The sequence below is a fragment of the Cyprinus carpio genome, chromosome B23 (assembly GCF_018340385.1).
Source record: "Cyprinus carpio isolate SPL01 chromosome B23, ASM1834038v1, whole genome shotgun sequence".
Lineage (NCBI taxonomy): Eukaryota > Metazoa > Chordata > Actinopteri > Cypriniformes > Cyprinidae > Cyprinus > Cyprinus carpio.
The window spans coordinates 6,285,877-6,301,259 of record NC_056619.1 but is presented as its reverse complement, the minus strand read 5'-3'; the positions used below and the strand labels follow the sequence as shown (position 1 = coordinate 6,301,259).

At 38.0% G+C, this 15,383-nt stretch overlaps 2 protein-coding genes across 5 annotated transcripts in view; one reads left to right on the top strand and one right to left on the bottom strand.

Moving 5' to 3' along the window:
* Nucleotides 1-1,085: 1,085 nt before the first annotated feature.
* LOC109048622 (transcription initiation factor TFIID subunit 11-like) lies at nt 1,086-4,068 on the bottom strand. Of its 2 annotated transcripts, none has more exons than XM_042750974.1 (6): nt 3,767-4,068; nt 2,589-2,750; nt 2,358-2,506; nt 2,180-2,267; nt 1,707-1,803; nt 1,086-1,618 (listed from the first exon to the last, which is right to left on the bottom strand). In XM_042750974.1, the coding sequence occupies exons 2-6, from the start codon at nt 2,745-2,747 to the stop codon at nt 1,488-1,490; spliced, it is 624 nt and encodes a 207-aa protein (XP_042606908.1). In that variant the 5' UTR covers nt 2,748-2,750; nt 3,767-4,068; the 3' UTR covers nt 1,086-1,487. The 2 variants fall into 2 exon arrangements, with proteins under 2 accessions (XP_042606908.1, XP_018921803.2); XM_019066258.2 differs by having other exon boundaries at nt 3,784-4,065.
* Nucleotides 4,069-4,575: 507 nt separating this feature from the next.
* Nucleotides 4,576-15,383, top strand: part of LOC109061719 (ankyrin repeat and SAM domain-containing protein 1A-like) — a 95,725-nt gene continuing 84,917 nt past the window's right edge. For 2 of the 3 annotated variants that reach the window (XM_042750404.1, XM_042750403.1), the window contains exon 1: nt 4,578-5,231. In XM_042750404.1, coding sequence (XP_042606338.1) covers nt 5,053-5,231 — 179 coding nt within the window. In that variant the 5' untranslated portion in view covers nt 4,578-5,052. Of the gene's footprint in view, nt 5,232-15,383 lie in introns of all 3 variants that reach the window. The other variant, XM_042750402.1, reaches the window with a different exon arrangement.

The following is a 15,383-nucleotide window of genomic DNA, read 5'->3' as shown; positions in this document are numbered from 1 at the left end:
ACTGCAATGTCTTCAGACCCAGTTATATACTTTTGAATCATGACCCAAATCAGGAACATAGGCTACAATATTACTCACTCGTTCATATTCACATTCACTGATTCCAGGAGCTTCAACACAAAATCATCATTCTGTTGAGGAAAGAGACCAGAGGTTGAGTCCAGATTACCCAGAATACTGCAGGCTTACACGGATTTGCAGACTTAACCCCTTGTGTGCTGTTCAGTAAGATGAGCACTTGTAAAATATCTGATGCAGAGCTTTGTGCGACTAGAAAACTTAATGACCTTTGAAGATCTACAGAAAAAAAACAATACAGCAGATTAATTAGGAAAAATAAATTGAAGAGTTTACTGCCGTTCAATTAACTGCAATTTAATTTTAAACATTTTAAAATGTAACGTATTCTAATCTGATTACTGTAAGCCAGCACTGATATTTTCCACTGCACAATAATAACGGTGAAATCAGACATCTTTTAATTAAAGCCTTTGATGTTCTGAAGAACATAGCAAGTTTAGAGGCTATATGAGCCCAGCATTGTGGGTGTTTTGATTTAATATTTGTTATTAGTCTTTATATGGCTCACACACCATGCCACAGCTTCACTGCCTGTGATGTGTTTCATCAAACAAAAGGTTTAAAGTCAGCATGAACAGAATTTATGATCTTTGTGATTTTTTTTTTCTTGATCAGCATGGGCGGGATTTGAGGTATTTTGATTAAAGATTACAATGGCATCTGAATATAATAATAATAATAATAATAATAATAATAATGTGCGGATAAGTCATTAATAATAAATACTGTAATAGTCAATAAAAATAAGAATTGTACTTCTGATTTCATGGTAATTTAAACTAATAAAACAGTGTACAACTACTGAACGGTGTCTCACAGTAAGATAAGCAGCTGCAGATCACTGTATTATTATTATTATTTTTATCATTATAGTATGTTTGGGGTTCCCAGTAAAATTAATATAATCTATTAGTCAAGCTTTGTAATGAATCTTTGTAATCAAAAAAAAAACTCAAAAAAAAAAAATATTAATTTTTTGGGTTTCATCAAAACACCAAATTTACCCCCCTCAGTTACATTTTTATATCATTTCCATACACAAAACATCACTGCACATATATGCATTTCTCAAAATAAAACAAATATTACAAAATATATAAAAAAATGAGTCAACACATTCCAATGGCATACTTACTTTTGAGTGACAGCTATACAATTTTTATCATCTTAAAAGTCTTCATTAACATTAATTAATGTTTTGTTGTTGTTGTTTTCTCCGTCACATGCTCCAGAGGACAGACTGTGGACAAAACAAGAGATGAACCACATCCTCTACTTTACACCAAACAGAACCAAAGACACCACCAGTGCATTCCAGACACTCAGATATCTGAAACAGCTCCCCCACAATAATACCAGCAGAGAGTCTTTTCAAACAGAAGGAGAGTCACGAGAGGGACTGGAGCTCAGTGGAAGAGGATTTTTTTGTGTTTGGTGTTGGGAACTTGCTCTCGGCTCTTCAGTCTCCTGACAGCTTCTCTCATGTGTTTGGGCTGCAGGGGGGGCGTGTCTCCCCACTTCTCACACACATCCAGAGCTGAAGAGAAAAGAATAAACATTTACAGAAACAATTAATGAGCCACACGGTTTCTAGTCGAGTCATATTTCAGTGTCTTGTAACCAACCTTCCTCAACAATCTCCCCGGCAAACACCTTGGCAATCCCTGACATGGCGATGACCACATTCTGAGACACAGAAGATCCTGTGATGGACTGAATCAGCTGGAGAACACAAACACACCATTTCAAAAACCGTCAACCTTTTCCCAGTTATAATTCAAACACTGAGATCTTAGGGTTCCATTAGAATCTATGATAAATTTAAAGGATTCTATAATTGGAAGGGCTTATTATAACATTAATAAATGTTCTATTTCTGTTTAAAATTTAACTCTACATCATTATATGTTTATTTTTTTTCTTAAATTGTCCAGTAGCAAGACATGTTATCAGAGCCCTGCTTGTATTGACGAGTCCCACTGAGTATGCAACAAGCCTGAAAGTAATAATTAACAATTGAATACAATCTTCGCTTCCTTTTTCACTGTTACTGGTCCCAGATTATGCTTAGTTTGAAATGAAATCGCTGCACACTTACTCGTTTAATAGCTGCCTTTGGGAAAGCAGCGCGTCTGTACATCTCATAGCGATTCAGCTGCTCTTCAGAGAATGAGGACACTAGGACTCTGTGGAATAAAAACGAGAAGTCCTGCATCCTGACACAGAATAACGCACACAGCCGAACAAGAAGTAACATGTATCTAAATAAAGCTTACTGCATCTTTTGTATTTCATCTTCATCAACTTTATGGCGTTTCTCCTTCTTCTTGTCATGCTCCACTTTCAGTTTTTTAGCAGGGGGAGGATGAAGCGATGAAGATCCGTCTTCTTCTTCACCAGCAGCAGCGGCTTCTTCAGCAGACCTCTAAAGCACAGTCAGATCAATCATGAATGAGTACATGTGCACCGAATCATTTCTAGTCTTCGTGATGAGCAGACGGACTCACCGCTTTGCCCTGCTCTCTGGTAGTGGACTGGACAGCAGCGGGTTCAGAGACTTTACCGCTGCTCCCCGGAGCGTCCCTGGACCCCTCGCTCTGTGTGGGTCTCTCTGCAGGCGCCTCGCTGACCCCCACGACGGGTTTCACACGGGCCGGGTCTGCCATGCTCTGAGAAGAGGGTAAGAAACACTCACCAACACATAAAAACTCGTCCTGTAATGCATACTATCCTCCACTACTTCATTATATATTCTATTCTTCACTCTACTATAATTCTAGTGTCCACCAGACAGAATCTGCTGCATTTTTCAAGTGTTTCTAATTATAAACCTAGATGTGAAGACTACGCTAAAGTTAGTTTGACGTGTCACATTCATCAGACATTAGTTTTCATACAATAAAACCCTGTGCCTGTTATGTTTTGAGCCCTAACTAACTCCGATAGACATAAATATATGCCCTTTAAACTGCACAAGGCTTAACTTCTAGAAAAAATAAAGGGAATTTTTATATATATATATATATATATATATATATATATATATATATAAACCAGATAAATTAGTTAATTTAACTACATGACATTACGCTATAAAACCAATACTACATCCCCTTTATTGCACAAGGCATTTGGAATTAGTATTTTATGTGCTTTGTAATAATTTTACAACTTTTAATGTATGCAACATTATAAATCCATTAAAAGACAACACCATTTGATCTAAAGGTATCATAGCAACTGTAAAAATCTCTAAATATTATTCCCTATAATGGACCAGGTTAGATTATGCCTGTATTATTTTTATATATGGATCTGAATGCATATTTTGATATGTTTGATATACTGTACCTAACGTTAATTAAATTCATTAAATGATGTGAAGCTCTAAAGCGCGGTTTCATGAAAGATACTGCTCAGATACCGAGTTATTTTAATAAGTTTAAATAATAATAATATATACTAATAATAATAATCTATACTCAATTGTTAAATTATAATTAAATTAAATGTCATGTTACTAAATGTTTGTCATCGTTATATAGCATTTGTTACTATATTTACTCACATAACACGATATTTACAGTGTGCTAGAACCGTGGTGATAATCGTGGTGGTGTGAATTGGAAACAACTTGTTAGATAAAAAGCCGCTTATTGTGTAAACAAACAGTGCAAACACTAACTTTGTCTAACACCGTACCTCAGACCGCCAGGCGCGTTGAGAGCAGTTTATAAAAACACGGAATCAAAGCAGTGTTTTCCACAATCTCTGCGCGTCTGCAGACTGCAGACAGACTCAGCACCAGCGACGATATCCGGTCAGTTTCAAAATAAGAGTCCTCAACCACAACCCCGCTATATACCAGTCAACCGTTAGGTGGCGCTATGTACCATATAATAACCATCAAGAATATTTTTGCACATAAAAAAATATCAAAAATAGTATTTTAGACAGACCTCTTGTAAAATTCACTGAGTAGAAAAAACACGCTGAAGACTTTACTTAGAAGTATTTATAAAAAAAAATAATATAAATACCACTTAATATAAATTATTATACATTATAACAATATAATAAATCATCCCACCCAAATAATTTATTACTCTCAATCAGTTAAAATACACTCAAATAAATGTGTTTCTGTTTTAAGACACTGTTATAAATTGTTAGGCCTACTATTTGAAATTATACAAATAATTATTTTATCATATATGATGCTCAAGTAGTGAATCTATACTCAAGTTAAAGTACCTGTAAATAAATATTTATAGTATTTGCTTAAAATAAATCAAACAATTAGGCTAATCGGTAAATTCCTAAATCTTAAGTGCTTCATATCAATCAATGAAAACTTAACATCTTCTGATCATAAGCCTGATTCGAGTTAGGTGCACATTTATAATTCACGATCAGTATAACATTAAAATCTTCTAAGATCGGTTTTACTATGAAATTACCAAGAAGAAAAAAATAGGCCTATAAAACCAAAATGTTTACACGAAATGCAAAAATCTGAATATCCTGCTAATGTGCATCAGTCTGTCTCTTCTAGTCCTGCGCTGTTCAGAATGAGTCACTCTTCTGATCATTTCCATCAATCCTTGAGTGATCAGACGAGGGCATCGCATAATGAGATCCATCGATCTCAGTCCCCTAGATGCTGTTCCAGCATCATTAGTGTAATTAAATGATTGTGCGTAATTCGGAGCGAACGCGACGTCACCGAGGAGCGCGCCCGTCGAGGAAGTGACGTGTCGATCCGTGCCAGAGGAAGTTTGTTGCGGCGCAGGGAGAGAAGTTTCCCCGGAGCGGCTGCGATTGGAGCGGGACTGACCCTGACACAGCCGTCGCTGTTGGACCGAGCGCGTCGTGCGGCGCGTGGATGCGTGTTGCGGAGTCGGAGAGGCGTGCAGTGGGTTCGTGTGGCCGTGTGTTCGTGTCTCCGCCGCTCCTCCCGCTCGCGGTGACATGGGGAAGGAGCAGGAACTGCTGGAGGCGGCGCGCACCGGGAATCTGGCCGCCGTTGAGAAGCTCCTGTCCGGGAAGAGACCGTCGGCGGGGTCGGGCTCCTCCGGAGGTTCCGGATCCTCCGGGAATATCGGGAGCGGCGGGCACAGCTCTTCCCACACGCTCTCCAGTCTGCTCAGGTAAGAGAAACCACGGAGACTCGACTGTACAAACAATGAACATTCCCAGGAGAAAACATCACTGAAAGCTTGTGTTTGCGGGGCATGTTGTCACACTCTGTGGGGTCAGTTCTCAAAAGGCTCAGTTGAGAAGAGCTGTATTGAAATGTAACAATCTGCTATCCTAAGTTAAAAAGACTAAGTTTTACAGCATATATGTGTTTACATTAGAAACGTGTGACAAAACGCCCCAGTCTGATCTCTCTCATCATCTGCTTCTCGTCTTGAAGTATGTCAGAGTAGTTTTGTTGTGCTGAATTGTTACCCATCAGGCATTTAAACAAAAAAAAGAAGTGATATTTGACATTTTAGTTTGGAGGACAGAGGGTGGAAAAAAATGCTGTTTTGGCCATTTGCACAATTATACTTTTGACTCCAAACCTTAAGGTTATTAAGCTAACGCCCCTGTTTTCTTGGTGAATTAGCTCTTTTTAAACCCGTGCATTGCTCTTGGCTTTCAAAAAAAGTAGCTCAAGGAATCATTCCTTTTCGAAACAACCAATCTGTCAGTTCTTTTGCAATATAAACACGATGGTGTTCCTCTTCGAGTCATGAAAGCATGACTGACGTGCGCCGTCATCCCCCCTATTACAAAGCAAAATCCTGTACTCTTACAGCAGTGTCGTAATACTGAGATACAGGACATTCACACATGCATTTACAACGTTGGTACAAATGCAAATTATTCTCAGTGCAGTGTGTGAACGGAGAGCTGGTCACATCTGCATGCACTCGAGCCGACAGACTGGCTCTGATTTGGTTTTGCATATCAAAGTCCAGTCTGAATATGTTCAGGTATAAACTGAATACATGGTTTCATTTCTGTCTCTTTATATTATAGATATGGTTTGTTGGATTGTATGTGTTGGGGAGTGTCTTATATTGTTTGGCCTTGCTTTGGGCTGTGAGTCAAAGGATTCTTTCTTCCAGTGTTTGGATGTGTCTGTTGTGTTATCATTCATAGCTATCCTTCCCTTACCTCTTTTTTTGCATTACACATGCCATTTTTGACCCACAAATATATCAACTAGTCTACATTTAGAGGCAATAAATCATGCCATCCGTCCTGCCCATCCCTTCTCGCCCTCAGAAGTCTTTGTGTCCACTGGCATCTGTGTCTCTCGCTGGCTCAGTGGATCAATGTCTGGCAGCGCTCTGTGGTGAGAAAGACCGGCTCAGCGTGTGTCGGAGGTAAATAAACGGATGATCGGCTGGAACCGGTGCCAGCAGAGGAATAAAAGAGTGCTCTCTGTCTGTCCTCCCTCTGCTCACGGGCCAGGGATCTTTAAGAGCATCAATATGTATTTACTTACCAGAGTCTGAATTATCGGCAGGTGTTAAAGGGAGTGCTGTGTTTGCGTGCAGCTTGTCATTTGGCGTGTGTGTAATGTAAATGTCAATAGTCTTCTGTGGTGTGGTGTGTGTGTGTCTTACTCTGCTTGTGTTTACAGTGGCGTTCCTTGCATCAGATTTCGTTAGTTTAGAAAGAGAGCAGTAAGATTTAACCCCTCACAAATCTGCACATACTAACCTATTAATAAGGCCAGTTAAACTTTTTATTAATGATTTTATGTGCTTCTACCTAATTATTATTATTTATTTTTTTTGTAAAACTTCAAAAACCTAGCTGTACATACAATTAGTTTTCCACGTGAAAGGAACATTAGTGCCAGTCAGACACCAACAGCTACTTCTGTTTCACACAAATTATGATCGCACAAGCAAATTATTGATCAATAAATGCTTATTTTCATGTTAGGATGACCTTAAAACACTTTTACCATAGTGCATTTTGTAGACTAATACATTTTGACATTTTAATCACATAATCAGCTCCATATGTATGGCTTTTCTGACATCGTAAACTTGCTTGGTAGCGCACCCGGTACAACACTGCACTGGTGACGTGGAGCCTTGTGCACAAGTTAGGTTAAGCACAAATCATGATAACTAGGGTTTTTTTCATAATGCATTTGTGAATTCACTGAGTAATGTAAGTGGTTAAATGTACAGTTTGCACCTTGACTTTTATGCTTTTATGACGTGAGAATAATGTAAACAGCCCAATGTGAACACTCCTAAGTCGCTTCAACATTTTCCGACTTTATAAATTATTATTTCAAGTTCAAGTGGTGTGTGAAACTGGAAGCAAGCGGAGTATGGCTGTTTCTGAAGCACACAGGGCCATCTGCTGTTAGAAACTAATCTCAAAATCGATTCAAGAGAGAATCGCGATGCATTCGGAAAATCGCGGAATCGATTTATAGCGACACCCCTAATGATAACGCAAATAAAAGACGTAATGAAACAAGCTAAAAGGGTTAAAGGGGTCAAGTGTATTGTAGTCTTAGCTAGTGCTCAACTGAAAAGAATTGTCAGTAACTGATACAGATTCCAGTAACTAAATATGTACTATACTGCTGATATATTGTTGATTTATACTGAAATGAAGTTTCTGGAAATTAAATAAACTTGCATAACATTTTCATAAATGGAAAATAAATTGTTTTATGTGTTAGGAGTGCTGTTGGTAGACACAAATGGCAACTACTAAATCTGTAACTGGCCAGTCAGAGTTGTCATCTGATAATCTCAAAATGAGTATCTGATGTATGTTGATGTATTATAGAGGAAGCACTAGATCTCCTTCTTGTCTGTATGTTAGCTGTAAATCGGCTGCTTGTAAGCAGTGTTTTCGGACAGATCTCCTGAAATGCTCAGATAGCTGGTTCTGTATTTGCAGTGGTTCTCAGAGGGGTTTCGTCTCTTCAGTAGTGGCACATCTGTACTCATTTAAGAGCTCCGAGTGGCTTTGGTTTCGTTGAATGCTGACAGTTTGGGCCTCTGTGGACACTATCCAGCACTTGTCAAAGCCCTGTCGCCCAAATATTCTCAAATTCACTCGCACTATAGACTTCCTTTTACTCTCTTCACTCTGTTTGTAATCCCTTGAAGAGATGATTCTGTTATCTTCTGTGGAACACCAAAGGAGATGTTTTCAAGAATGTACACTCTTTAGTCAAAGTGCATGTGAAGCAATGACAGTCAAGCTCCAAAGAGGATAAACATAGACACTGTATAAAATACATTTTAGAGTTTACATACCATATTCCAAATCTTTGAAAGGCATTTGATAGTTTTGTATGAGGAACAGTGTGAATTAATATCAGAATCACTGAAAATCTTGTTTGACAGCTGTGGTTATACCTTTCTCATTCGTTTTCTGGAAAAGTGCAGCTTCTTCTGTTTAATAACTCCTTTTATGTTCCATGGTAGAAAGAAGACATGAGGGTGAGCAAATGATAAAATCATTTTTGGATGAACTGTCCCTTTATGACTTGTCTCTGTGTACCAGAGGTTTCCTAATGCTTGGAAACTAAAGATCAGCACTTGCACTGTTTTTTCTTTCTATGTACTATATGGAGCAAGGCGTCATGTTGAGACTTGCCGTTCTGTTTTGAAGGAGTTTGAGAGTTCTCTCTCTTTCTTGGAATGTCGTTTCAACATGGCGGCGTCTGCAGATTTGGACATGCTGCCTTGTGTTTATAAGTGTGCTTGTCTGCTTATACACATTGTGTCCATGTGTGGATTTAACATTACTTTCTTCTGAGATATCTTTATACTCGTCTGTCTGTCTATCTATTGCATTTTTCCCTGTCTGTCAGTCTGTCCATCTTTCAATCTGTTTGTCACATGCCTGACTGTCTGCTTGTTTATCTATCTGACTGTTTATCTGTCTATCTGTCCTTCTGCTTGTTTATGTGTCCATCTGTTTCTTCATTTCCAGTCTGTCTTTCCATCTGTTTGTCAGACTTTTCCCTGCCTGTCTGTCTGTCTGCCTATCTATCTTTCTAACAGTTGGTCCATTGCCTGTTGTCTGTCCTCCTGTTTTTTCAAGGCCTGTCTGTCTGTTAGCCTTTTTTATGTTTATTTGTCTGTCCATCAGTCCTGTCTGTCCTTCTATCCATGCCTGTCTGGCTGTATGTTTATTAGTCTATGTCTATGTCTGTCTGCCTGTGTATCTGTTGGTCTATCACCTGCCTGTTTGTCTTGTCTGTCTGTCCATTTAATTGCCTGTCTATCTGTCTCTTTTTGTCCATCATCTGTTTGTTTGGCTTTTTATGTGTTTGTCTGTCCATTGCCTCTGTCCTTCTGGCTATCGTCATGCTTGTCTGTCTGTGTATATGCTCTGTCTGTCTGTCTGTGTCTGTGTCTGTATCTGTCTGTCTGTCTGTCTGTCATCTATTGTCTGTCCGTACTGTCTGCCTGTCTGTCTGTCTGCCTGTCCTGTCTGTCTGTCTGCCTGTCCGTCTGTCTATCTTTCTTTCCTTCCTTCCTGTTAATTTAAAATGTATTTAATTATTTATTAACACGTCTGTCTGTCTGTCTGTCTCTGTCTCTGTCTGTCTATCCGCGTCTGTCTCTGTCCGTCTGTCTATCCGTCTGTCTCTGTCTATCCATCTGTCTCTGTCTGTCTGTCTGTCCATCTGTCTGTCTGTCTGTCTGTCTGTCTCTGTCCGTCTGTCTCTGTCCGTCTGTCTCTGTCCGTCTGTCTCTGTCCGTCTGTCTCTGTCTGTCTGTCTGCCTGTCTCTGTCTCTGTCTGGCCTGTCTGCCTGTCTCTGTCTGTCTGTCTGTCTGTCTGTCCGTCTGTCTCTGTCCGTCTGTCTCTGTCCGTCTGTCTCTGTCTGTCTGTCTGCCTGTCTCTGTCCGTCTGTCTCTGTCCGTCTGTCTCTGTCTGTCTGTCTGTCTCTGTCTGTCTGTCTGTCTGTTGCCCTTATCTATCCTTCTTGCTATCTATATCCCTGTCTGTCCATTTGTCTATTCCTCTGACCATATGTCTGTCTGTCTTTATATTCATCCCTATCAAAAGAGACTTTCAGTACTTTCTTAGTTCTTTGTAAATGAGCAGAACCAGTGTCTCTTTATGAAGTCCATTAAAAGACATCTGATTGGTCTGATGATTGGAAGAGATCAGGAACGGTTAGTTAAGTTCACTGCTCTGGTTTTACTTCGCTCATTGATAGCTCAAAGAGTGTGTGAATGATCAGACAATCAAACACTGACTGCTGTCAGTACTTCAGATCATGTGCTAAGTGCCTTTTAAGCTATAGATGACTTGTTCCTCCATAATTATATCATCTAGCTTTTTTACATTGTTATGAGAGTAGGCTTGTATGACTGGACTGAATTCTCTACAAATTCCCAAGAGGTTGTGACTAAAGGATTCAGAGCTTTGAAGTGAAATGTGCAATCTCCTCTGCTGGGAAGACTCCTGAACCCCGTCTGTTGTCCATTTCTGTGCGCTACACCGAATCAGATTGCAAACCTCTGTAAAAGTGCTGATTGTTATTTGTCTAGAGTTTGTGTTAGACTCTGTTCACACAGACTGTCACTTTTGATTCCCACAAAACCTGGCGAAGGGAAGTTGAAGAATGGCCAGTGTAGTGGTGGATTCCTGTGTGGGAGATGAAAGGGCAGGTGCTTCCTGAAGAACTGCAGTGTCTGGGAACTGAACGGGACTGTGGTTGTGGTGTTAATATGGACGACAGAACTGTCAAAACAGAAACTAACCATGCTGAACCCGCTCATCAAAGTGGTTTATCTCAGTAAGCATTTTATCAAGACGTCTGTGAGGAAGCCATTGTATTTACTTTTTTAATGAATTTACATAATCAGTGGTTGATTGTGCTTTAAATATTTCATGCTAAATTATAGCCTGATATTACAGCTTCAATCATTGTAACATTCATCTGGAAACATTTAGCCACAAAGCATTAAAATTCAATAGTAAACCGTGTTGGGGGTAACGCACTAAAAGTAGCGCGAGTTATGTAATCAGCTTTTTTCAAATAACTAGTGAAGTAATGCATTACTTTTAAAGGGGTCATATGATGCAATTAAAATTTGTCCTTTCTCTTTGGAGTTTTACAAGCTCTTGGTGCATAAAGAAGATCTAAAGAAGATTTTCTTCTCTCTGTTGCCGCCGCTGCCATGTTGTGGAGACGCTGTGTGTTTCACTGTGAAAGCAAAACTACTTTGTTTGGTCTTCCAAAAGAGGACACAACTAGAAATCAGTGGTTAAGTTGTATTTACAACACTGTTTCAGAACAGTTCAACCCAAATATTCAGATGTGTGCAGTGCATTTTACAGAGGACGAGGATGGAGGACTGAGGACTTGTGAGAGTAGCCTACGTTGCTGGTGTCTGTTTTTATAAAGTTGGGCAATGACAGGACAGTTTGGCGCTTCTGTCTCACAGCCTGTAAGTACGTTTACATATTTAAAGAATTTGCCACTGATTATTCAGATGTGAGTATTGAGCAGTGTAGAGCAGCGCTTGTGGTTTGTCGTTTTTCCAATCACAAATGTAGACATGGTTTTATGTTTGCGTGGCGTGATACTCAACGCGTAACAGATGGTATAAGTCATTATAATCAGTAATTATGTCCCCACTTTTATAATGGGTTTTATTGGTTTTGTCTCATATCTGAGTTACTTTTTCAAATAAGTAATGTAAGTTGCTTTGTTTTTTCTATTTGTTCACTGACTCCTTTTCTTTCCCAGTGTTGAGAGAAAATGGGAGTTAATGCAGAGGCATTTTCTTCAGCCTGATTCTTATTAATTTCACTCTTGGTGTGAAAGCAACTTTACAGTCGCCAAAAATAGAACTTTTGGGTTTTCTGTTTTCAGCCCACAACGATCAACGTCCAGAAACATAGCAAGGACATAGTAAAATAATCCATGTGATGTCAGTTGGTTCAACCGCAATTTTACGAAGCTACAAGAATACTTTTTGTACGCAAAGAAAACAAAAATAATGACTTCAACAATTCTTCTCCTCTGCATCACCCTGGTGCCATTTTGGAGAGTATCCACAGAACGTAAACAACGTATGCTGTTCTGTGTCAGTTGCACCACGCGAATGTGTTGTTTTTGTTCAGATCGAAGCATAAACAACATAGACAACGTATCTGTGTGGCGCAGCTGACACAGAACAGCATACATTTTTTACCTTTAGATCAGAGCATGCGCATACGTCATGATACCCTCCAAAATGGGGCCAGAGTGATGCGGAGGAGGCACATTGTTAAATAAAGTCATTCGTTTTGTTTTCTTCACGCACCAAAAGTATTCTTGTAGCATCAAAAATTATGGTTGAACCACTGATGTCACATGGATTATTTTACCAATGTCCTTACTACGTTTTTTAGACCTTGATAGTGTTAGGACCCTTGCTGTCTACTAGGGCTGCACGATATATCGAAATTATCAAAATATCACAAATATAAATACCGCAGTCAGTTATGTTTTAAATGAATGGAAACAGCTGAGAAAGAAATCAGATGTGTATCATTATACTGGATCCGTGCAGTCGGATTTAAAGTGACAGCAGCCTATAAATACATGCTGCTGAATATGTCATTAATGTTAATCAAACAGCAAAACAGCTATACCGAAGATTAATCTAAATTTAATTCATACAGTGGACACTGTGCAGTTATTTTACACTTAGTCATTACATTTTTTTTTTTTTACTGATTGTTCACTTGCCTGTAATCATGTTTGAACTTTCTCAGACTATAGTTTTTGCTGTGGTATATGAAGAAGTACTTAAAGTGTATGGAAAGCAAAGTTACAATGATATACATTAATTTTTTGTTTGTATGTTCACACTGATGTTAAAATTACATTTTCTGATTTGTGACATTACTTTTTATGGACTGCTAAAACTCTGCTGGTCACTTAGAGTTAAGTTATAGTGATTCTTTCTTTTCCCAGAAAAAAATTAGAAAAAAAAATTGGGTATATAATTTTCATTTTTGAATATTTTAAAATATAATTGAAATTGATTTTACAGACTTTAAGCAATATCGTATCGCATATCGAATATCGCATTTTTTAACAAGGTATCGCACAGCTCTCGGAATTCATCCAAAAATTTCATAATTTGTGTTCCGAACATGAACAGAGGTCTTATGGGTTTGGAAGGAAACAAGGGTGAATAATTAATGACAGAATTTTCCTTTTTGGGTGAACTATCCCTTTAACTAGTTGCTTACTAGCATGCATATTACTAGCATATTGGCTATTTATTAGTATTAATACAGCAACATATTAATGCCTTATTCTGCATGACCATATTTTAGATCCCCTAATCCAACCCTATACCTAGGGCTGCACAATTAATCAAATTTCTAATCACAATTACAATCATTGATGCCACAATTAGGTAATCGTTCAAAGCGGCAATTAATCGTTCAAATCCCACTTATGTTATTCTGCATGCTTAAGATGTGTTTTTTTCTTTCTGCATGTTATCTTAAGGGTTTTTCCCATTATTTTAATTTTAGTTTTAAAATAACATTTATAATATCACTCATATTTTTACTTTTTTATAATTTAAAGAAGAAATCAATCCGATGTATATTTGACATTTGAGGCTTAATACCACAGAAAAGCACAAAGATTTTCAGTTAGTGTTTTCAACTTGTTTATTTTCATATAAAAATATGGTAGCAGTTGCATCAAACAATGGTATAAACATCGTTCAGTGTAAATTGTGATAATCGTAATTAATAATCACAATAACAATTTCAAGGGAAAAATCAACAATTATGATTTTTGTCATAATCGTGCAGCCATACCTATACCTAATAACCACTTTACTAACTAATAAACAGCAAAGTATATTTAGGCAGGAGTCATAATTAAGTTAGTTCCCTAAACAAAGAGTGATCAATTCAGCTTAAATTATGAGATGTAACAGTTAAATAGCTTAAAATGAAAAATACTCTGTATCTACCCTGTATGAGTTTGGTGTTGGGCTATAGGATAATTGATGCTCTATAGAGGTTATGTTTTCCGCTTTCGTGTTGTGTGAATAACACACAAGGCTCTGTTTGATGTGGCTGCTTCACACCTCATCGTTGAGTGGTTTGGGTGGTGAACTGTGTGACCAGGGACTGATCTGTATCACTTCCTGTTTCCATTTTATGCACTAGTTAGCTATATTTTGTGCCAAATCTGGTTGAATATATTCAGCCAAGATGAGGTCTACTTGCATGTAGTTCTACAGGCATCATTAAAAGTTTTGCTAGTTTAGGAATTGCAGTCCAGTAGTTATCACACTTGGCCCTGACACGTTTTTGCTAAAGTGCATGAAGGTTTGAGTCCATAACCAAACTGTTGTTTCCACTTCTAGAACAACTGCTCTAACATGATGATTCAATGCACAGAAAAAAGTATCTTTCTATGTTAAACAGAGTTATTGTACTAAAGTTGCAACTACCATACTCATTACTACTAATTGCTCATTACTCTCACTATGATTTATCTCAGGTACTTATGTTTTATGCATAATATTAAAATTGTTAATTTTTTTTAAATTGCCTTTTAATAGCCACATTAAACACGACATTGGATAATTTACGTCAGAGCATAAAATAACTGTTAACTAATCGATTTAACATTTGATGGATGTTTTTTTTCTCAATTAAGTAAAGAAAAAGATAAAATTGTCATCAAAGTAACTGATTAATCAACAGCATAATCAGTTATCAAAACAATCATTAGTTGCAGCCCCTAAGAAAACAAGAGTGTTCACTCTTTTTGAACAAAGTGTATTTTTGTTCGATTTAGTTAAAATCAATTTATCTCTGAGTGAAGGGAAGTTCCACTGACCTGGTTAGGACTGATCTCAACAACAGCGTCACTGCCCTCAGAATGAACCTCTTTGGATTGGATTAAACTCATGTGTTGGACATTTAACCATTTCTCTCTCTTCTCTGTGGGTCCTTGTCAAGAGGGGGCAGCTCTACGTTTTAACTTGTATTCAGTGTTCTGATGCTACTAGTTCTAGCACCTCTTTTGCAAGGTCGGGGTGAATTATGAATGACTACTAATGCCTTGTAAGCTGTCTATGTAGGGAGCATTTTAATTAATTAGATGTTCTCCCAAAGGCTTTTCCAAAGGTATTTGAACGTGCAGAGTGCTACTAAATTGTATAAATTCATAAAAAATTAACACGTCATAAAATAGTTACGTTTTTTAATGCGGTCAACTTGGTATAGCAACGTTAATCTGCCTTTAGAGAGAAGTGCATCTTTACAGATT